The sequence below is a fragment of the Coregonus lavaretus genome (assembly GCF_964263955.1).
Source record: "Coregonus lavaretus genome assembly, chromosome: 15".
Lineage (NCBI taxonomy): Eukaryota > Metazoa > Chordata > Actinopteri > Salmoniformes > Salmonidae > Coregonus > Coregonus lavaretus.
This window is the reverse complement of record NC_140002.1, coordinates 45,569,393-45,591,824: the sequence shown is the minus strand read 5'-3', so window position 1 is coordinate 45,591,824 and position 22,432 is coordinate 45,569,393. Positions and strand designations below refer to the sequence as shown.

Below are 22,432 nucleotides of genomic sequence, written 5' to 3'. Positions count from 1 at the left end.
GGACGACGCTGGGCCAATTGTGCGTTGCCCTATGGGACTCCCAATCACGGCCGGTTGTGATACAGCCAGGGGGTCTGTAGTGACGCCTCAAGCACTGAGATGCTGTGCCTTAGACCGCTGCGCCACTCGGGAGCCCAAGATGCAGATTACCAAAACATATGAGCATGCTTCAGCCTCTCTCTCCCCCTCAAGCTGGCCTGCCGGCTCTGTCTATTTGCTAATGATGCAAGTGTGTGTTCAGTCTTCGGTTTATTGCATTTAGAATATCCTAGCCTATTCATGGCATCGATGTCTTCGAGCTAGTCTTGCGAGCACGGGGTAAAGGAATGCCGCTTCTGTAAAGGAATGCCACTTCTGAAGTGGGACTAAAGTCCATCACTAGGCAACCAGAACTGTCAATCAAATAATCTTGAGCTGCTGCTGCGCACAGCCTGCTTGACTGCGCACAGACCACTCTCTACTAAAAAAGTACTTTGTTAAATACCATGACGTACCAAGACATTTATACTGAACAAAAATATAAACCAACATGCAACGATTTCAAAGAGTTTACTGAGTTACAGTTCATATAAGGAAATCAGTCAATTGAAATAAATTCATTAAGCCCTAATCTATGGATTTCACATGACTGGGAATAAAGATATGCATTTGTTGGTCACATATACCTTTTTTTTTAAAGGTAGGGGTGTGGATCAGAAAAACAGTCAGTCAGTATCTGGTGTGACCATTTGCCTCATGCAGCGCAACACATCTCCGTCACAGAGTTGATCAAGCTGTTGATTGTGGCCTGTGGAATGTTGTCCCACTCCTCTTCAACGGCTGTGCGAAGTTACTGGATATTGACCGGTGTAATGATCATGCTGTTTATTCAGTTTCTTGATATGCCACATCTGTCAGGTGGATGGATTATCTTGGCAAAGGAGAAATGCTCACTAATAGGGATGTAAACAAATGTGTGCACAAAATGTGAGAGAAATAAAGATTGTGATATTTTATTTCAGCTCGTAAAACATGGGACCAACACTTTACATGTTGCGTTTATATTTTTGTTCAGTATATAACCTCATTGCCTGGCCCTATTATTCTGCATTGTAAGTTCACCTGGAATTGTATTACTTTTTCTTATCGTTTAACACACTTGAAGGCCTTACGTTGGCCACAGAGATGGGGAGCACACAGTCCTCGTTAGCGGCGGGGGCCCATATTGGCGGCTCTGTGTTGTTTTCCTCAAAGCAGGTGAAGAAAAGGTGTTTAGCTTGCACGGGAGAGAGGTATCGGTGTTCGCGACGTGGCTGGCTTTCCCTCGTCTGTCTGGAGTCCCTGCCACATGCGTCTCGTGTCTGAGTCGTTAAATTGCGACTTGTCCCTGTATTGTAATTTTGCATCTCATTGCCTTACGGAGGTCATAGATGTTCCCAGTCACCGTGTCGTGGTTAGATGCGAATGCTGCCATCTATCCACAGTTTTTGGTTTGGATATGTTCTAATCGTCACAGTATGAACAAAATACTCTACACACTTCCTGATGAATCCAGTCACCAAGTCTGTGTATACGTCAATACTATTCCCAGAGGCGACCAGGAACATTTCCCAGTCCGCGTGATCAAAACAGTCTTGAATCATAGATTCTGATTGGTCAGACCAACGTTGAACAGTCCTTACCACAGGTGCTTCATGCGTAAGTTTCTGTCTATAGGCGGGGAGGAGCAAGATGGAGGCGTGATCTGATTTGCCGAAGGGAGGGCGTGGGAGGGCTTTGTTCTCTCCGCGTGTAGCACAGGAGATGTGTTGGTAGAATTTCGGCAGCATTTACCTCAGATTTCCTTGATTAAAGTCACCAGCTACAATAAATGCGGCCTCAGGATATGCGGTTTACAGTTTGCACAAAGTCCAGTGTAGTTCCTTGAGAGTCATCGCGGTGTCAGCTTGTGGGGGAATATACACGGCAGTGACAACCGAAGAAAATTCTTTCTGGAGGTAATGTGGTTGGCATTTGATGGTGAGGTATTCCAGATCAGGAGAAGAAAAGGCCTTGAGTTTGTGTACGTTACCACAATCACTCCATGAGTTGTTAATTATAAGACATTCCCCTCCACCCAAATAGTTATTTCTTCCTGTCCGCGCGATGAACAGAGAACCCCACTGGCAGAGAGAGCCATGATTCTGTAAAACAGAGTATGTTAGAGTCCATTATGTCTCTCTGAATGGAGATTCTCGCCCTGAGCTCGTCTACTTTACTACTGTCCAGGGACTTAACGTTAGCGAGTAATACTCTGAAGCGGTGGATGGTTTGCTCGCCACCTGAGCCTGACTAGAACCCCACTTCTCCCTCTCCTCCAACGTCAACGTTTTGGTGTAGCACCCAGGATGAATGGGGCTGCCTCGGGAAGGATCCAGGTCAGGGAAGTCAAATTTCTGGTGAGTGGCCACCGATCTAATGTCCAAAAGTTATTTTCGGCTGTAGGAAATAATACTACAAACATTCAAATCAAATTTTATTGGCCACATGTGCCGAATACAACAGGTGCAGACATTACAGTGAAATGCTTACTTACAGCCCTTAACCAACAGTGCATTTATTTTTAATACAAAAGTAGAATAAAACAACAAAAAAGTGTTGAGAAAAAAAGAGCAGAAGTAAAATAAAATAACAGTAGGGAGGCTATATATACAGGGGGGTACCGGTGCAGAGTCAATGTGCGGGGGCACCGGCTAGTTGAGGTAGTTGAAGTAATATGTACATGTGGGTAGAGTTAAAGTGACTATGCATAAATAATTAACAGAGTAGCAGCAGCGTAAAAAGATGGGGTGGGGGGGGCAGTGCAAATAGTCTGGATAGCCATGATTAGCTGTTCAGGAGTCTTATGACTTGGGGGTAGAAGCAGTTGAGAAGTCTTTTGGACATAGACTTGGCACTCCGGTACCGCTTGCCGTGCGGTAGCAGAGAGAACAGTCTATGACTAGGGTGGCTGGAGTCTTTTACAATTTTGAGGGCCTTCCTCTGGGTCCTGGATGGCAGGAAGCTTGGCCCCAGTGATGTACTGGGCCATACGCACTACCCTCTGTAGTGCCTTGCGGTCGGAGGCCAAGCAGTTGCCATACCAGGCGGTGATGCAACCAGTCAGGATGCTCTCGATGGTGCAGCTGTAGAATTTTTTGAGGATCTGAGGACCCATGCCAAATCTTTTCAGTCTCTTGAGGGGGAATAGGCTTTGTCGTGCCCTCTTCACGACTGTCTTGGTGTGTTTGGACCATGATAGTTTGTTGGTGATGTGGACACCAAGGAACTTGAAGCTCTCAACCTGTTCCACTACAGCCCCGTCGATGAGAATGGGGGCGTGCTCAGTCCCCCTTTTTTTTTCTTCCTGTAGTCCACAATCATCTCCTTTGTCTTGGTCACATTGAGGGAGAGGTTGTTATCCTGGCACCACACGGCCAGGTCTCTGACCTCCTCCCTATAGGCTGTCTCATCGTTGTCGGTGATCAGGCCTACCACTGTTGTGTCGTCGGCAAACTTAATGATGGTGTTGGAGTCGTGCCTGGCCATGCAGTCATAGGTGAACAGGGAGTACAGGAGGGGACTGCGCACGCACCCCTGAGGGGCCCCCGTGTTGAGGATCAGTGTGGCAGATGTGTTGTTACCTACCCTTACCACCTGGGGGCGGCCCGTCAGGAAGTCCAGGATCCAGTTGCAGAGGGAGGTGTTTAGTCCCAGGATCCTTAGCTTAGTGATGAGCTTTGAGGGCACTATGGTGTTGAATGCTGAGCTGTAGTCAATGAATAGCATTCTCACGTAGGTGTTCCTCTTGTCCAGGTGGGAAAGGGCAGTGTGGAGTGCAATAGAGATTGCATCATCTGTGGATCTGTTGGGGTGGTATGCAAATTGGAGTGGGTCTAGGGTTTCTGGGATAATGGTGTTGATGTGAGTCATGACCAGCCTTTCAAAGCACTTCATGGCTACAGACGTTAGTGCTAGGGGTCGGTAGTCATTTAGGCAGGTTATCTTAGAGTCCTTGGGCACGGGGACTATGGTGGTCTGCTTGAAACATGTTGGTATTACAGACTCAGTCAGGGACATGTTGAAAATGTCAGTGAAGACACTTGCAAGTTGGTCAGCACATGCTCGGAGTACATGTCCTGGTAATCCGTCTGGCCCTAAGACCTTGTGAATGTTGACCTGCTTAAAAGTCTTACTCACATCGGCTATGGAGAGCGTGATCACATAGTCATCCGGAACAGCTGGTGCTCTCATGCATGCTTCAGTGTTGCTTGCCTCGAAGCGAGCATAGAAGTGGTTTAGCTCGTCTGGAAGTCTTGTGTCACTGGGCAGCTCGCAGCTGTGCTTCCCTTTGTAGTCTGTAATAGTTTTCAAGCCCTGCCACATCCGACGAGCGTCAGAGCCGGAGTAGTACGATTCAATCTTATTCTGAGCAAATAATGTAAGAAATAACACCAAAAGAAATACTGCAAAGTTGTCTAGGAGCTAGAAACAGGGTGACCGTGTCTGTTGGCGCAATCTTGTCATCATAGCATCCTAATGGACTGTTTGACAGTCTGTCCCCTTACCTGTGTGTGTGTGTGTGTGTGTGTGTATGTGTGTGTGTGTGTGTGTGTGTGTGTGGTCCTCTTACCTGTGTGCTGGTGCAAAGCTTCTGGAAAATCTCATAGATCTGGTCCTTGAAACCCCGGCTCAACATCTCATCAGCTTCGTCCAGGACAAACATCTTGATGTACTTAGCAGCTGTGGGGGAAGATGAGCACTTAGTTCAGAACACAAAATAGTCCAATCTCAATACTCTGTTCAGTAAACAAAAAATGTAATAAACATACCGATGTAAGGTTTGCACCCATTCCATAATATGGGGCTTGTCAAAGCAGCCTTTTCCTACATGAGAGGATCCGGACAAGAAAATCACCACAAACTGTAAAACCTGAACCATGTGAGCTACAAACTAATATGTCACCAATATCGAAAGGGGAGATTCCATTGAACACGACAGTGTCTGTTGTTTGGGTCTATGATATCCACAAGCTTTACCGCAGTTGTCTGAACTCTATTGCGGACGTCCTCATTTCGAAGAGGTCTTCTCACAAAACTGACTGTCCAGAGCGAACCGTTGGAGCTACAAACTAATATGTCACCAATATCGAAAGGGGAGACTATCACAAACAAGAAGGTATTGGTTGTTCTGCTCTACGCCAGTACTGGGCTGTAAAATGTTCCAGATGTGTAGATATTGTAATCTAAGGCCTTAGACCTACAGGGTGAACCGGTTCCCATGCTTTTAAAATAACCATTCTGTTTGGAACAGTATAGATCACTTTTCATTCGCGGTTTGATGAAGATTTTTCAGTAAACTATTGGATAAACAAAGTTAATCACAGACATGACAAAGATATAGTCAGAATTCTCTGTTGCTAGGCAATAACTTAATTGGTTCCTTTCACTGGGGGTGTGTGTGAAATGGGGATCTGACCTCGGGTCAAATTCCTTGCTCTTACCTAATCCATGGCTGTCCTACCTTATCAGAGACTGAAACCAGACTGTTGCCTTTTGCCTATCTCCTCAAACAAAGTCCTGAGAGCGGAGCCAGAGTTGAACAGAGTTTAGACTAATTACAGCATGACGGGAGGGGAGAGAGGAGTTGGGTTTTGGGTATGTTTGAGAGATTGAGTGTGGACCTGTTATGTCCAACAATCAATCTTCAGGTCAAGTCAGGGTGAGCCGGGGTTGAACAGAGTTTAAACTGAACATGATTATTTGTGCATGGCAAGGGCTTGATTGATGGTACTACTATTGATTCTAAACTGAATAAAAGTCCAATTTAGCCGCTATCATAGACTAAGGAAGTGGGCGGAGCGGTCGAGAGGGGGAAACTGAGGATGGTGGTGGCGGAACCCAAGAGGGAGGGGCTATAAGCTAAGATGTATGTGAATATTACTATATAAACGGAGAGCTGAGAGGTAGACGAGAGTTGCTCTGCAGACCAGCTCGGCTTTCGTTGCTCTATGTAATAAAGTCTATCTTGATTCTACAAAAACTCTGGAAGATTTTTAATAAGTATAGTGATCATTTTCCACATCATATTGGCGACCCAGATGGGACTGGAAAAATAGACCATTGGGGTTACTACACCGTCTGAGAAAGTTTGGACGGATCACACACAAAAATACAGTGGCCACTGTTAATAGAGGTAATCGACGTTCTTACTTTTAACATAGAAATTGTGTGATTCGATCAAGCTGAATCTGAAGGTAAGGTACAATAGAGGGATCTCTCCAGTATTAAGGACTACATTTAGGAAAAGTTTTTGTTGGAATGATAAATAAGCATGCATGCAATGTTGTTGACAATTGATGTTTGAGCAGGCTAGCAGACGAGCAGGCTAGCAGACACACAGGCTAGCAGACGAGTAGGCTAGCAGACACGAAGGCTAGTAGACGGGCAGGCTAGCAGACACGCAGGCTAGCAGACCGGCAGGCTAGTAGACAAGCAGGTTAGCAGAGACGCAGGCTAGTAGACAAGAAGTTTAAAAAGTAGTTTTGCTCGTCCAGAGTAGGTGGGCAGTAACTAAATAAAAAATCATGCGGATACAGCCCAGGGGATGCAATACATAGGGCCAATCGGGTAAAAAAAAGTAGGTCATCCTGAGTAGGTAACACCATAAATTGGAAGTAGCGCTGGTCATCCAGAGTAGGTGAACGGTTGTGAAATAGCCACAAGGGCTTCAAAATATACAGAAAGTGTTAAATAGAGTAGGTCTGCTCATCTCGTGTGGGTGAATGGTTTGCTTGAGCGGCTGTGAGTCATTCAATTGTGATTAAGTTGTATGTTTCATCGGTCTCATTCAGCTTGCTCATTTGGTCAGCTTGATCAATTTGTGTGGTTCGATTGTTTTGTCTGACTCGTTTTGTCCAAGACTGGTTTGTTGGACCTGCTTGGGTTTGCGAAAGCAACTCTTTCATCTTTGTCCACTGGTCTGACTCAATTCGTGCATTCAATCTGTCGAATTCACTCAGTTGTTCATCTGATGTATTTGTTCAATTCGTCTGATTCATTTGTTTGTCTTGCTGGCCATTCTGTTCGATTCATTTCGGCACAAGAGGCTGCTCATCGTTACCGGTGTGTGTGAGTGTGTCCTGATCAGAAAGGGATCAGAAGGTGTGTGTGTGTGTGTCCTGATTAGAAGGGGATCAGAAGGTGTGTGTGTGTCCTGATCAGAAGGGGATCAGAAGGTGTGTGTGTGTCCTGATTAGAAGGGGATCAGAAGGTGTGTGTGTGTCTCCTGATCAGAAGGGGATCAGAAGGTGTGTGTGTCTCCTGATCAGAAGGGGATCAGAAGGTGTGTGTGTCTCCTGATCAGAAGGGGATCAGAAGGTGTGTGTCTCCTGATCAGAAAGGGATCAGAAGGTGTGTGTGTGTCCTGATCAGAAAGGGATCAGAAGGTGTGTGTGTGTCCTGATCAGAAAGGGATCAGAAGGTGTGTGTGTGTCCTGATCAGAAGGGGATCAGAAGGTGTGTGTGTCTTTACCAGTAGGAGTATGAGAAATCCTGTTAGGGGAACAGGTCACAGGTACCGGTGTGTTTGTGTGCGGTCTAGACATTGTATTTTGGCCAATCTTTTAGGGTATCATTATATTTGGGAAATTTTGAAGTGATGTAGGATTATGGTAAAATTGACCACAGTAAAATAATAAATGTGATAGGGTTAACGTTCCAAATTTGGGCCCTTTGATAGAATAAAATATTATACGAATATTGATTAAGCGTGTTAGGAAATAGTATTGTGTGAATGTGATCTGAGAGTTGTGTGAATATGGGAATTAGTTTTAATGTAAGTTTGGATAATAAGTTTCGATATATAACAGGCTTAGGTCATAGAAGATCAAGGAGTGGTATTAAGAGCGGAATGGTGTTTTACAAAGTTGTGGAAAGTCTGTATTTGCAAGGTGGATCCCATGACAGGCAGGGCGGTGTTCTGGAAACTACAGTCTGTTTTTTGGTTCCGCTGGAGGGTGTTTGTAGAAGAAGATTTGTGTCGATTGAGAATCGTTAAACAAAGAAGGGTTTGTTTGATGTGAGTACCTAGGAGTTCTAACATTCTATTTGGATTATGTGAATATGATGCATTTTATGTTTGTTTAAGGGATTACTAGAGATGTGATAAATGTCATAATTGGAATATTATTAGTATACAATATGTTAACCCCAAAACGTAGACGTACGTCAGAGGTGGGAAACGATAAATAAAAGTTTTCGGAGTTGGTGCCGTTCATGGATCATGTGATAGAGATAAGGCTTAAGGAATAAACTGCCCATAAGGACTGGAATTTATAGACGTAGACTTATAACATGGTACAAAGCCAATTTAGGGTTTCCATTAAACAAATTATCATTGAGGAGCTATGGTGAGGAAGTGAAGGAATTTCATTATGTGCCAGATGTTAAGACTACAGACCATTATAATTGGAATAAAGGAGGATTTACTTGTAATTTCAATAAAGCATAGGTTCTGCAATACTGACTAAAATCTAGGTTTTCTGATTGTAGTTAGACTATGGTTATGGGTTGCTTAGATTGATAGAACAGTCAGTGTTTGATTTTGCGATGTTAGACTGGACGATTTAGCAGCTTGCTTGTTTCAAATTGAAAGACTCATTAATTCAACAGGAATAGAGGGATGATTTCGAGGTAGTCAGTTTTTGCGTTGCCTAATGATTTGATAGTTTAAACTACTATGAATAGGGTTGTAATTTGGAATATTGAATTAAATATGGATATGAACTGAATGTATGCTTGTCAACTATAGCAAGTGTTTGTTTTATTAACTATAGCCTAATCAGAAAGGACAGTTACATAAATGTAATAGCGGACTGGCAATTACAATAGAGCCGTGGCCATGATTTGAATATAACAAAGGAAAAGAAGGTATAAGAAGATATATTAGGGATACCTAAAGTAGAGTACGAAAATGGAAACGTAGGAATATTTGAGAAAATAGTAACGTGAATATTATTAGGGGACAATAGGGGGTGGTTTAGTGACCTAAGACTGAATAGACCACTGGGAAAATACCTAAGGAGGAAAGTGAGGGGGGTATTTTATATGTTTGAGATAAGATAAGGGAACAAAGAAAAATAAGAATATAATACCGAAGCACAGGGAAGTGAGTGTGTTATCTTAATGGGAAGTGGAGCACGGGGACAAAGAGAATAAAATAATATTAAAAGGAGGAGCACAAGGGATAAAAACACATTTTTGGAAAGAAGCAGAGTATGAAGATATATTAGGGAGAAAGATACCATTAACTGAGGAACATAAAAACTTTTAGCTGAGATCGCTAACAGAAATAACACATTTAGCAGAAGCAAGAGAAGAGTGGCCATATATAGATTGGGCTGGGATAGTAGAAAGGAATTGGACAAAAGGTTGTATTTTCTAATAATCCCAATAGATGAACAGGTTGAACCTTGGCTGACATTAGGGGAAGAACTCAGGGCATAAGAGGGAAAGGGCAGACAGGAAAACAATAGGAGATCCTCAATTAGAAGTGTCTATAAGTATTGAGAGAAGTTCAGTGGGTTAGTCCAAAATGAGAGACAATAATAAGAGAACAATTAGGCATGAGGAAAACAGTAAGGAAAATATTGGTGGCCTACATCCTAACAAAGACACTGAACCAAACATAAGGCTAAAACAGCAATCTAGTATTGTGAAAGTAGTTTTTGACCTTACGATAGAGGTAAACGCAGAACGTTGGTTGAGAATGGGTTTTATTTGTTATCTACTAGTAAGAATAGAAGCGTTTCCATGTTTTAGTCTGCGGATGTTAGCGACTGGGGCTCGCTGAACTCGAGCGAGCTGTAAGGGACGTAATGGGTTAAGTTTGGTGTAGCCGGATCACCGTTTGCTGCGGAAAAGGAGGTGGTCAAAGGGGGGTGAGTGTAACCGGTGTGAAATGGCTAGCTAGTTAGTGGTGCGCGCTAGTAGCGTTCCATCGATGAGGTCACTCGCTCTGAGACCTGGAAGTAGTTGTTTCTCTTGCTCTGCAAGGGCCGCGGCTTTTGTGGAGCGATAGGTAACGATGCTTCGTGGGACGAAGTTGTTGATGTGTTCAGAGGGTGCCTTGTTCGAGCCCAGGTTGGGGCGAGGAGAGGGACGGAAGCAGATCTGGTACATTGATGTTGTTGACCCGGATCACTGGTTGCAATGATTGGATTATCTGAAAGGGATTGTCCTACCAACTCATGGCGGTCTGGGGTAACATAGTAATTAGTGGCTTCTCTGTGAAGAGATGTTTTGTTTGTTTTGACTATAATTTAAAAATAACTGTTCACCTGCTAAAGTAGCATTAAATGGAAAGACAGAGGTAGAGGATGATAGAGATTGTAGAGGGTTTTCTGGGTTAAAAGGAAAGTAGGTTCATTGGGAAATGTGGAAGTGTTTGAGTAGACTGGAATTAAAATAATGCCTTCCAGTAATGTGAATGCAAATATGTTATGAGTTATTGGTGGTTTGTGGATAGACTTTACTAATGTCATGATTTAGTGTGTGGGTGAAAGAGTTGTGCTCGCTGGGCGATATAGAGATGTAAGATACGCAATGGGATATTTGAAGCAGAGGTCTGAATAGGTGAATTGGAAAGGTTATTTGATAAATTCTAATTATTACTACTCAGTGCTATAGTTTGAGTGACACCTGTGATTTATGCAAACAGTTACTGAATTCTAAAATGGTAAATCTATTTCTGGTACGTTGAAAATGGATGGCAGGTAATTTTGACTATTAAAATGGTAGGGTTCTGGATTGATTAAACAACAAATTTATATTTTTACTAAATCAATGCAACAGGTTGAAATGATTAGATTACCGGAAAGTGGTTATGGGTTTGTTATTTTATAGGCGTATATTCCACTTAATGAAACGTGGTAATATCTGATGTGTCTTGAGTGGGAGTCTTTCTTCTAGGATTGATGGAAGTCCCCTACAGTATGAAGGTTAAGGGAGATGTAGGAGACCACGTCTCAAACAACATTTTAATAGATGCTTGGGCTCAAAAATCACTGATTCCTTACACTGAGAAATTGACTGTATTTGCGACAGGGAAAAGTATTACATTTAGTGGGGTTAGAGAATCTTTCTGAGAGTCAAAGATAATGGATTCTGAAAGGTGACATGTAAATTGGCAGTTTTGAGAATGACACAAGTATTGGTCTTCACAAAGTTCGCTGCTTCAGTGTTATGAGATATTTTTGTCAGATGTTACTATGGTATACTGAAGTATAATTACAAGCATTCCATAAGTGTCAAAGGCTTTTATTGACAATTACATTAAGTTTATGCAAAGAGTCAATATTTGCAGTGTTGACCCTTCTTTTTCAAGACCTCTGCAATCCGCCCTGGCATGCTGTCAATTAACTTCTGGGCCACACCCTGACTGATGGCAGCCCATTCTTGCATAATCAATGTTTGGAGTTTGTCAGAATTTGTGGGTTTTTGTTTGTCCACCCGCCTCTTGAGGATCGACCACAAGTTCTCAATGGGATTAAGGTCTGGGGAGTTTCCTGGCAATGGACCCAAAATGTCGATGTTTTGTTCCCCGAGCCACTTAGTTATCACTTTTGCCTTATGGCAAGGTGCTCCATCATGCTGGAAAATGAATTGGTCGTCAACAAACTGTTCTTGGATGGTTGGGAGAAGTTGCTCTCGGAGGATGTGTTGGTACCATTCTTTATTCATGGCTGTGTTCTTAGGCAAAATTGTGAGTGAGCCCACTCCCTTGGCTGAGAAGCAACCCCACACATGAATGGTCTCAGGATGCTATACTGTTGGCATGACACAAGACTGATGGTAGCGCTCACCTTGCCTTCTCCGGACAAGGTGTTTTCCGGATGCCCAAGAGAAAATGACTTTACCCCAGTCCTCAGCAGTCCAATCCCTGTACCTTTTGCAGAATATCAGTCTGTCCCTGATGTTTTTCCTGGAGAGAAGTGGCTTCTTTGCTGCTCTTCTTGACACCAATACATCCTCCAAAAGTCTTCGCCTCACTGTGCGTGCAGATGCACTCACACCTGCCTGCTGCAATTCCTGAGCAAGCTCTGCACTGGTGGTGCCCCGATCCCGCAGCTGAATCAACGTTAGGAGACGGTCCTGGCGCTTGCTGGACTTTCTTGGGCGCCCTGACACCTTCTTCACAACAATTGAACCTCTCTCCTTGAAGTTCTTTATGATCCGATAAATGGTTGATTTAGGTGCAATCTTACTAGCAGCAATATCCTTGCCTGTGAAGCCCTTTTTGTGCAAAGCAATGATGACGGCACGTGTTTCCTTGCAGGTAACCATGGTTAACAGAGGAAGAACAATGATTTCAAGCCTTTTAAAGCTTCCAGTCTGTTATACTAACTCAATCAGCATGACAGAGTGATCTCCAGCCTTGTCCCCGTCAACACTCTCACCTGTGTTAACGAGAGAATCACTTACATGATGTCAGCTGGTCCTTTTGTGGCAGGGCTGAAATGCAGTGGAAATGTTTTTTGGGGGGATTAAGTTCATTTTCATGGCAAAGAGGGACTTTGCAATTAATTGCAATTCATCTGATCACTCTTCATGACATCCTGGAGTATATGCAAATTGCCATCATCAAAACTGAGGCAGCAGACTTTGTGAAAATTAGTATTTGTGTCATTCTCAAAACTTTTGACCACGACTGTATATGGGCGACAGCACGAATGATGGTTAAAAATAGGCAAACGTTGTATCACGCTGCATTTAAACAATCGCTGAAAGGTGTGAATTTGAGGAGTTTTGTGTTGTAGTGAATTGTTATGGGCGTGGAAGATGGGAACACTGATAGGCCAGAACATCATCACATTAGTAAACTATTTTGGTAGAGAGGGGCCACAAGGCATGTAGGAAAGTACAACCAACAAGGCAAGAGATAGCATATTTGGGGATTTGAGTTTTCGAAGTCATGAAGCATGTTGGAAAAGCCTAGGGGTTTTAATCTCATGAGACTTTATTTCGTTTTATGTGCACTGGATTGTGGAATTGACAGGGGAGGGGAGGAGTCACGAGTGATGGTCTTGAGGGTTTTCTGAGTTGGTGGAGGCGGAGATGTGGACTGGTAAATTCAATAGAAAGTGAGGATTTTCGAATTTGAATTGTTTGGACTGGTTAAGAGGTATTAAAATGGAAACTAACGGAATGTGCACTTTTTCTACCAGGAAAATAGGGGGAGTGATTTTCTCTTTCTTTGAAATGTTTCCCGAGACTATAGATAAGGCCTGGCCATTTTTGTTTGTTGTGCTATTTTTGTCTATATGCTTTTCAAATAACCACAAACTACACACTTATTAATAAATGTTAGTTGTATAGGGGTTTTATTTTAGGGTTATTTTCACGGGTTGGAAACGATATATCTTAAAGGGGCACACACATGGAATTTTCTGAGGTTTTATTTACTGAGTGAGTTAAGTAAATACATGTGAGTTCTTTTGAAAAGAGCTGTACTAAGGACTAACTGTACACAAAAATGTATGAAATGTTTTGACTGTTGTTTATGATAAGTCTACTATAGAATGAAACACTTCTTTGAAGTGTTTGAATTACCTCTGACCTTTGTCCTGACTTTCTAGTGTGATTTGATCACCCACACTGAAAAACCGAGTGACATAGGATGATGAGTTTAAGGTAATTTATTCTACCGAGTTGAGGGTCATTTATAACACTGATAATTATGAAGAAGTTTACAATTTGGCAATAGTCCTATATATTATTCCAACCATGACAAAGACAGAGTGAGAGAGCGAGTCCTGAATGAGGGATACCTGTCACTACCTAATTTTGCTATTCCTTGAGTAATCTTATGGGATACAATTAAGTTAAGATATTATCAAAGGTTGTCATTTTAATTTCATTTATTATTTTGGTTTAACAGGCAAAGTTGTTGTTTTGTTTTTTGAACGCATGAATCACGATTATGTGTTATGTTATTATGTGTTATGGGTTAGGTTAAATGTTTAATGTGAAAGTATAGTTGTGGTAGGAGGCAGGGAGTAGAGGAGGCCTGTCTATGAAACGAGTGGACTGCAACAAGCTGCAAGGAGGTGCACAGTAGCATGTGTCTCACCTAACCTAACAATGTTCTTAAGACTTTCTTCCCATGGGTGAAGGCAACTCTGCCCAACTGAGCAGGAGAATCTGAGCATTTTCTGCACCCTGGAGACTATGTGGCGGTAAAAGACTACAGAAGAAAGAGCTGGAAAGACCCTAGGTGGAGGGGCCTGTACCAGGTGTTGTTGGCTACCTCAATGACGGTGAAAGTGGCAGAGACAGATACTTAGATCCATGTGTCCCACCGTAGGAGTGTTCCAACCCCAGGAGAGGAAGATGGGCCCCGCCGTTGGGTAGCATAGTTTTATTTTGTGTCTGTCTGTGTTTATGTGTCTGCAGCGTTGACTCCGAGCTTCCCTATTGGTAAACTGCCAGAAGGAAACTCTCCCAAGACCAATGTCAATGGATTGAGAGGGACTCTGGCTGATCCAGAGACCCTAGTGACGGAAGAAGGTTAAGAGCTAAAGGGACCATACATCGTCATCCAGGCTACACCAACGGCTGTACGGATAGAGGGGAGATCGACCTGGTATCATCTAATCCACTGTACCAGAGTACCACGAGGTAACCGACTACATAGAGATGAGGGAGCTGAGGATGATGGAGCTGGCCAGAATCATGAGATGGGGGAGAATGGCATTGGGAATGCTACTGATGAGCTACGTGCTCTTGCTGATTCTCCCAGACCTACAAGACCTCCAAGAGATCCCAGACCTCCAAGATATTCCAGACATCCAAGACGCACCAGATATCCCCATCATTGATTTTTCTGCCCTTGACTAGTCCCCCTAAGAATAAGGGGAATGGCATACTGACAATAGTAAAGAGCAAAAGATCAAGACAGAGAAGAGAAACAGACAGGATTAAAATGTATATTCCTGCACAAGCAGGAACCTTAACTAAAATACAGAAATGAATCGCTATTAAAGTACGAGGGTCAAATGGTTATTGGTGTGGGAGGAACCAGCACAAGGATTATGGGGAAATCACATGGGGTAACTGTGACCTTAAGATAATAAAAGAAAAAGACAGGTGGATCATAGACATAAGGGTAGAAGCCCAAGACTTAGATAAACAATTTGATGTAGCACTTATAAGTGCTACATTTCCAGGGGGAAGTGTTGTTGAAGTAGTTATTCCTTGGGAAAGTGCACTAAACCCCTTACATGTTAGAGCCCCACCAAAAGCAGAAGAAAGGGAATGGAAGGAGGCGCTAAATAATGACTGGTATAGATGGGCACAATATACTACATTAAAACTAAAGAAAGAAAACTGTCTAGTATGCACTTCATCTCCTTTAAAATAACTAACAGTATTTCCGAATCCCCACAGTTACCAGGACTGTGCTATGTTCAACCACAACTTCTGTTATCTAAGGAACTCGGAAAGACCATATAGCCCAGCAGAAGGAAATCCTAAATATAAACAATTTTATAATCAACCAATGGGGAGAGAAGTGTAAGCAATGAGACGTTAGAATAGAGACAAGGAAAAGGGAAACACCAGAGAAATATCAAATAGACTATGAGCAAAAATATGAGTGTTACAATAAAACAATTGGGTTATATAATTTGGGAGAATTCAAGGGAGAATGTGAAACGGTGGCATTTATACAGATAGCCTTTGGAATGCAGGGACCCCTCAAAGAAAAATCTATCAGGCAGCAGGGTCAAGTATTAGAAATTGGTTTTAAGAATAATTGGTGAAACATAATAATTAGTCATATAGTCAATGCTTATAGGGATGTTTTGGATTGGAAATGAACTCAACTAAACTGTTATGATCTGCCCTTTCTCGAGGTTACTACGGATGGTGTCTTAATGCATAGCAGAGATAATTCTGTCCAGAACGGTGTGAACCTCAATAAAAACCCTCTACCCGGCTGAAGAGGAGCAACAAAGGCGTTGAAGACGTTCCTGTCCAGCGCCACTTCTACCAAGAGACCTAAATCAGAACCAGCATCCAATCGAAGCAATCAACTGCCTTTTCTCTTATGCATTTTCTCTCAAGACTATGACAGGAGTCCATGTGGAGTGGGAATGAAAAGAGATCTGTTCAAATATAACATCTCTCATGGTGCTGGTATACTGGTTGGCAAATGGACCAAACAGAATGGGGGTAGAGGTGGGGCGGCTCAGGTGTGACATTGGAATTGGGACATTGTCATGGGCAATCCAAGCTGAACTATGAAGCTATCTTACATTTACATTTTAGTCATTTAGCAGACGCTCTTATCCAGAGCGACTTACAGTTAGTGAGTGCATACATTTTTCATACTGGCCCCCCATGGGAATCAAACCCACAACCCTGGCATTGCAAATGCCATGCTCTACCAACTGAGCTACACGGGGCCTATCTGAAGAACATAATGAAGACACGCCAGAAGATTGAGTGCCGGTGGAGGAAGGGATTGTTATTTGGGGTATTAGGTTGGTTAAGAAGGTATACACAGTGCTAAATGTATAGTAATTTAGACTAAGAATGCATTGAGATACTGAATTATGGATAATTATACTGTATGTTAATATAAATGTACATTCTGCCAGTGTCAATGGGTGCTAAGGTGAGGGTTTTAACTTTGAGTGATGGAACCCAGGTGAATAACTAAGAATTGTCATTCTAAATTTGTTTTGGGTAATTAATTTGATTATGATTATGAGTTGTAAGATGACTGATTTATTTGAATAAGTTATTAATATGTTAATAACTAAAGATGTTAACACTGCAATTAATGGATTACATATTGATATTGATACTTTAGATTGATATACTACTTGTGATATGGGTAAAGAAGTTATGTGAGCTACAGATGTTGACACTATTCTCAACATGCCCTAGATATTATGGTTAAAACAACACTACGTTAGTTTTAATGTGTTAGGATACACGTATATGGTTTTGTTGAGTAGAAACTTTGAATCTTAATGTTTCAAAACTATAACCTTAAAATGCAAGGATTGTGCTTGATAGCATAAACAATTATTCTTATGTTAGTTACTATATTAATCATTATATACTTTTGTAAGGATTTGGGACCAATGATAGTCCCATGATGAAGATTTTTCAGTAAACTATTGCTAAACAAAGTTAATCACAGACATGACGAACATATAGTCAGAATTCTCTGTTGCTAGGCAAGAACTTAATTGGTTCCTTTCACTGGGTGTGTGTGAAATGGGGATCTGACCTCGGGTCAAATTCCTCACTCTTACCTAATCCATGGTTGTCCTACCTTATTAGAGACTGAAACCAGACTGTTGCCTTTTGCCTATCTCCTCAAACAAAGTCCTGAGAGCGGAGCCAGAGTTGAACAGAGTTTAGACTAATCATGAGTAATTACAGCATGACGGGAGAGGGGAGTTGGGTTTTGGGTATGTTTGAGAGATTGAGTGTGGACCTGTCATGTCCAACAATCAATCTTCAGGTCAAGCCAGGGTTGAACAGTTTAAACTGAACATGATTATTTGTGCATGACAAGGGCTTGATTGATGGTACTACTATTGATTCTAAACTGAATAAAAGTCAAATTTAGCCGCTATCATAGACTAAGGAAGTGGGCGGAGCGGTCGAGAGGGGGAAACTGAGGATGGTGGTGGGGGAACCCAAGAGGGAGGGGCTATAAGCTAAGATGTATGTGAATATGACTATATAAACGGAGAGCTGAGAGGTAGACGAGAGTTGCTCTGCAGACCAGCTCGGCTTTTGTTGCGCTATGTAATAAAGTCGATCTTGATTCTACAAAAACTCTGGAAGATATTTAATAAGTATAGTGATCATTTTCCACATCAGGTTCTGATTCTGTTCCTCTAAACATTTAGTCAATTTCCGGTTCTGTTCCCTGAACCGGTTCCAACCTACCTATACAAATCTGGTCACAATAAAAAAATATATAAATGCAGAATAACACAAACGTAAACAAAGACCCTGAGGTCATTACTCACAGAGGAACTTGCGGTTCAACATGTCAAACACGCGGCCTGGCGTTCCAACCACTATGTTGGGTGCCTCAGCCTGGAGCTTAGTCACCTCGTTGCGGACGTTTGTGCCGCCAATACAGGCATGGCAGGAGGCTCCCATGTAGTCACCGAGGGCCAGGATCACCTTCTGGATCTATTGAAGAGGAGAGGGAGTCAATACAATTTATTAAAGCCCTTTTTCACATCAGCAGTTGTCACAAAGTGCTTTTAGAGTAACCCAGCCTAGACCCCAGAGAGCAAGCAGAAGCACAGTGGCAAGGGAAAGCTTTCCCTCTGGCACAAATTTTACTACATTTACATGCACACAATACTCATGAAGACCCGCATTACAATCATATTCCATATGTTCTTAGTCAAGGTAATTCCATGTTCAAGATACTTTGAGCTTTTTCGTACAAATTTGGATTACTTTGCCAAGCAACAATATTCATAAGGAATCCGATTTTTGTAACTCAATTATGAGTTTGTGCCCATAGCATGAACCAGCCTGTTGCTCACTGAACAGAGTCGGCTGGGATGAATATGGCTTTGTCTCTCTCCCCCTGACAGATTTAATACTCAGTGCCACTCAAAGACACTGCCTTGCCCAGAGACAGGGGTGGCACATTATAGTACATGGTTTGAGTCACACTATGGAGCAGAGCCGAGCCAAGCTGTACTGTGCTGGTCTGGTCACTCATCCACTATAGTTGCTAGAACCGTACTGGAAAGGACCATGTGATATTAAAATACCAGAGGCAGCATCGTACAGCATCGTTACGACTGTGTAAAGGGTACAGGAGTTGCATTTACAGTAGACTGTTTTTAGGGCAATTTAATGTTTGTGCAACCTGCCTGCTGAGCCAGCTCTCGGGTGGGAGCGAGGACCAAGGCCTGGGTGCCCTTCAGCTCGATATCAATCTGCTGGAGGATGGAGATGGCGAACGTGGCAGTCTTCCCTGTGCCGGACTGGGCCTGTGCAATGACGTCATAACCTGGTGGGGAATGAAGGGTCGTATTCATTTGTTCACACCGTAGCAAAACATTTTGCAACAGAAAACAAAAACAAGCGTTTCTTATTGAACAAATTCAGTTAGGTCCCTCCCCGTTTCATCCAATTTGGTTCCTAGTTACTAAGACCAAGGATAAGCTTGAAAGGCATTTGGGTCACACTGTTTTGAAGCTTAGGAAACGTGCAAGCTTAATCATTAACTTGCATGAAAATAATACAAAAATGAAAGGCATGATTGACAACGTCTCCAAACCTGACGGGTAGGATACTCTGGAATAAATAAAAGCCAGTATAGTATGATCTCTCAAGAAAACCTTATGTTCTACATAGGAATTAAGAGGATTAAGTAAGTATGTAAGTATAGAAGCTCATGCAACTTCAGTCAGCGACAACTTAGGCTAGATCATCTTGAAGCAAAAAGCAATGTTCAAAAATCAACACATAATAGGCATTTGGAACCTTAGCTTATACCCATCTGGAAAAAGGTCTGACTGAAACGTGAACAAAATAAACAACTTGCAGAGGTTATATCCTGTGTGTGTGCGCGAGTTTATATTTTAGGAAGCTTGTACTTACCCTTGATACAAGGGAGGATGGCCCTCTGCTGAATGGCAGACGGTTTCTCAAAACCATAGGCATAGATTCCTCTCAGAAGAGTCTCACGCAGGGCCATCTCATCGAAGCTGTCCACGATCTCATTCCAGTTACTCTGTGGAGAGAAAAAATAACGTTGAGCACGGTCAGTTTAAATAGCTCCCCAACACAAACCCCAGTACTGTTTTACAGCCAGCGGAGACAGAAAACCATGCAAGACCCTGATTGTCGGTGTGAGATACTTGCATCTCTTCTTCCATCCCATTGGACTACCTGCCATTCAAATATTCAACAATGCAACCTGTCCTTTATCCAACTTTTGACAAAGTGTAGCCTGACACACACACCACTTACCTCAATGATGCCATCTGGCTCCATGCCCTCTGGGCCATTGTCTCTGTTGGAGAGGTCTCTGGAGGAAAATGTTCAATGTCAATACTTCATGATACATGTCACGTTGCATACATTTGCTATTTATAATGTCGTCATGGGAAAAAACTAAATTTCTAACAAGAAAGGGGTGTAATGCCAGAGTGTGATTGTAATGAGCATGGCATGCCTGAATTCAACCCATGTAGTGCCAATGATTGCATTGAGGCAGCCATGTTCAATAAACTCGCATAAAATGGTCGTTTTGGTACGCCACCATCGTTGCTGGCGACCAGCAATGCAAAAGCTGAGGCACACACCTAAATTGCGTGATACATTCTGAGAGGACGAGGTAAAGCGAGAGGCTCCACTCCCATCAATCTGTCCACGCCAGAATACAGCGATAAGCAGACCAATTGGGGATTTTTTTTAATGGAGGTCTATGAGAGTGTCGGATTTGGTCAACGAAACATGTGAATGCTAAGTTGCTAAGTGAGGCGTATTTGATCGAATAGAAAAGTTTCGTAATGTTTAGTTCGTTACGAACGTACTGGTATAAGTGGACGCACGTGGTATCTCCCCAAATTTGAGAAAAAATATTTTATATCGTAGTTGTCTGTTGTTCACACGCGTTATCTGCCCTCTCATTGGCTAGAATGTTCCCTCCTGATCTCGCCTCCTTTCGCCTGCCTTTCCGCCAACGACTCCCATTGTTAGGGCAGAGACAAGACGATCTCGTCATTATATAGAGTATCACTAGCTAGGTTGCCATGCAATTTACAACTTTTTGGGGGGTTTTTGCATTCCCCACCAGAGTTGTGTTTCCATCAGACTGTCTTTGTTGTGGATAAAAGACTGTGCTTGATGACGTAAAATAATGGCTATAAATACATAAGCCTACCGGTAGGCTGAAACATGGGGCTTGTCCATCTGCATTTACCCAATTGGAAACATCCTGATTATTATTATTAGCATAGTTTCTATAATATTAAAGTATAGGGCGTTCACTCACTGCTTTACAATGTAGAGAAAAACGGTGCAATTCAAGAGGGTGATACGAAATTAATGTCAAAACATAGGTTTCTTTGCCCCATGTCATTATAAATTACATACGATTAATCATTAGGATTGTTCTTTACAATATTATAACCTTAATATATTTCTACTTAACAGTGTTGATGAAATAAGATCATTAATTGGCTGTGACCATTTCTAGTTTAGAATGCACCGCTCTTGGTTGTATCTCTTCCATATTTGGTGTTGTGAGGTGGTAACATTTGGAGGTGTTTCAACTGGTTGGACCAATCAAAATCAACTTGATACCTTTGTCATTTTCACCTCCAGATCCTGGACTTTCATTGCCTATATTGGCGATCGATCTATGTTGAGGGGCCGTTTCTATGGCGATTTGAAGGGAAAGACTCAGAAATATACATGAAAACAAAAGATTGTCTTTGTGGAGGGTGGATATTGAAATTCTGTCAGCTTTGTAAGTAAATATATATTTAGTCCCTATTTAGTTTTGTATTCAGCAGATTTCATAAATCCCATGTCTTCACTCACAAATATGCAGCAACTAGTTAGTTGACGTTCGAAGTTAACCCCGTTCTGCCGCGGAGCAGCGCCACAGAGTTCTATTGAGCAGTGACCACTATTTGATCATGCCTGTGATGATATTCCATTCACTCTAAGCATGCTAAATTCTCATAGAAAACCGTCTAACTTTTTAACCATACACAGTGCATTCGGAAAGTATTCAGACCACTTGACTTTTTCCAAATTTTGTAACGTTACAGCCTTATTCTGAAAAGGTCCTCAATCTACACACAATACCCCATGACAAAGCAAAAACAGGTTATACATTTTTGCTAATGTATAAAAATATTTAAAAACATACCTTATTTACATAAGTATTCAGACCCTTTGCAATGAGACGCGAAATTGAGCTCATGTGCGTCCTGTTTATATTGATCATCCTTGAGATGTTTCTACAACTTGATTGGACATGATTTGGAAAGGCACACATATTTACATTTCAGTCATTTAGCAGACGCTCTTATCCAGAGCGACTTACAGTTAGTGAATGCATACGTTTTTTTGTGTTTGTTTTTTTTCATACTGGCCCCACGTGGGAAACGAACCCACATCCCTGCCGGCCAAACCCTCCCCTACCTTGGACGACGCTGGACCAATTGTGCGCCGCCCATGGGTCTCCTGGTTGCGGCCGGCTGCGACAGAGCCTGGACTCTAACCAGGATCTCTAGTGGCACAGCTAGCACTGCGATGCAGTGCCTTAGACCACTGCGCCACTCGGGAGTCACACCTGTCTATATAACGTCCCACAGTTGACAGTGCATGTCAGAGCAAAAACCAAGCCATGAGTTCGAAG

At 42.4% G+C, this 22,432-nt stretch overlaps 1 protein-coding gene across 1 annotated transcript in view; it reads right to left on the bottom strand.

Annotated features, from left to right (window-relative positions):
* LOC311142390 (eukaryotic initiation factor 4A-I-like) overlaps positions 1–22,432 on the bottom strand; it is a 55,100-nt gene that overhangs the window by 25,298 nt on the left and 7,370 nt on the right. The window contains exons 2-6 of the mRNA XM_084178039.1: positions 20,029–20,086; positions 19,657–19,789; positions 18,924–19,063; positions 18,054–18,222; positions 4,631–4,740 (exon numbers count right to left, since the gene is read on the bottom strand). Of these exons, the coding sequence (XP_084034165.1) occupies positions 4,631–4,740; positions 18,054–18,222; positions 18,924–19,063; positions 19,657–19,789; positions 20,029–20,086 (610 nt within the window). The remainder of the gene's footprint in view (positions 1–4,630; positions 4,741–18,053; positions 18,223–18,923; positions 19,064–19,656; positions 19,790–20,028; positions 20,087–22,432) is intronic.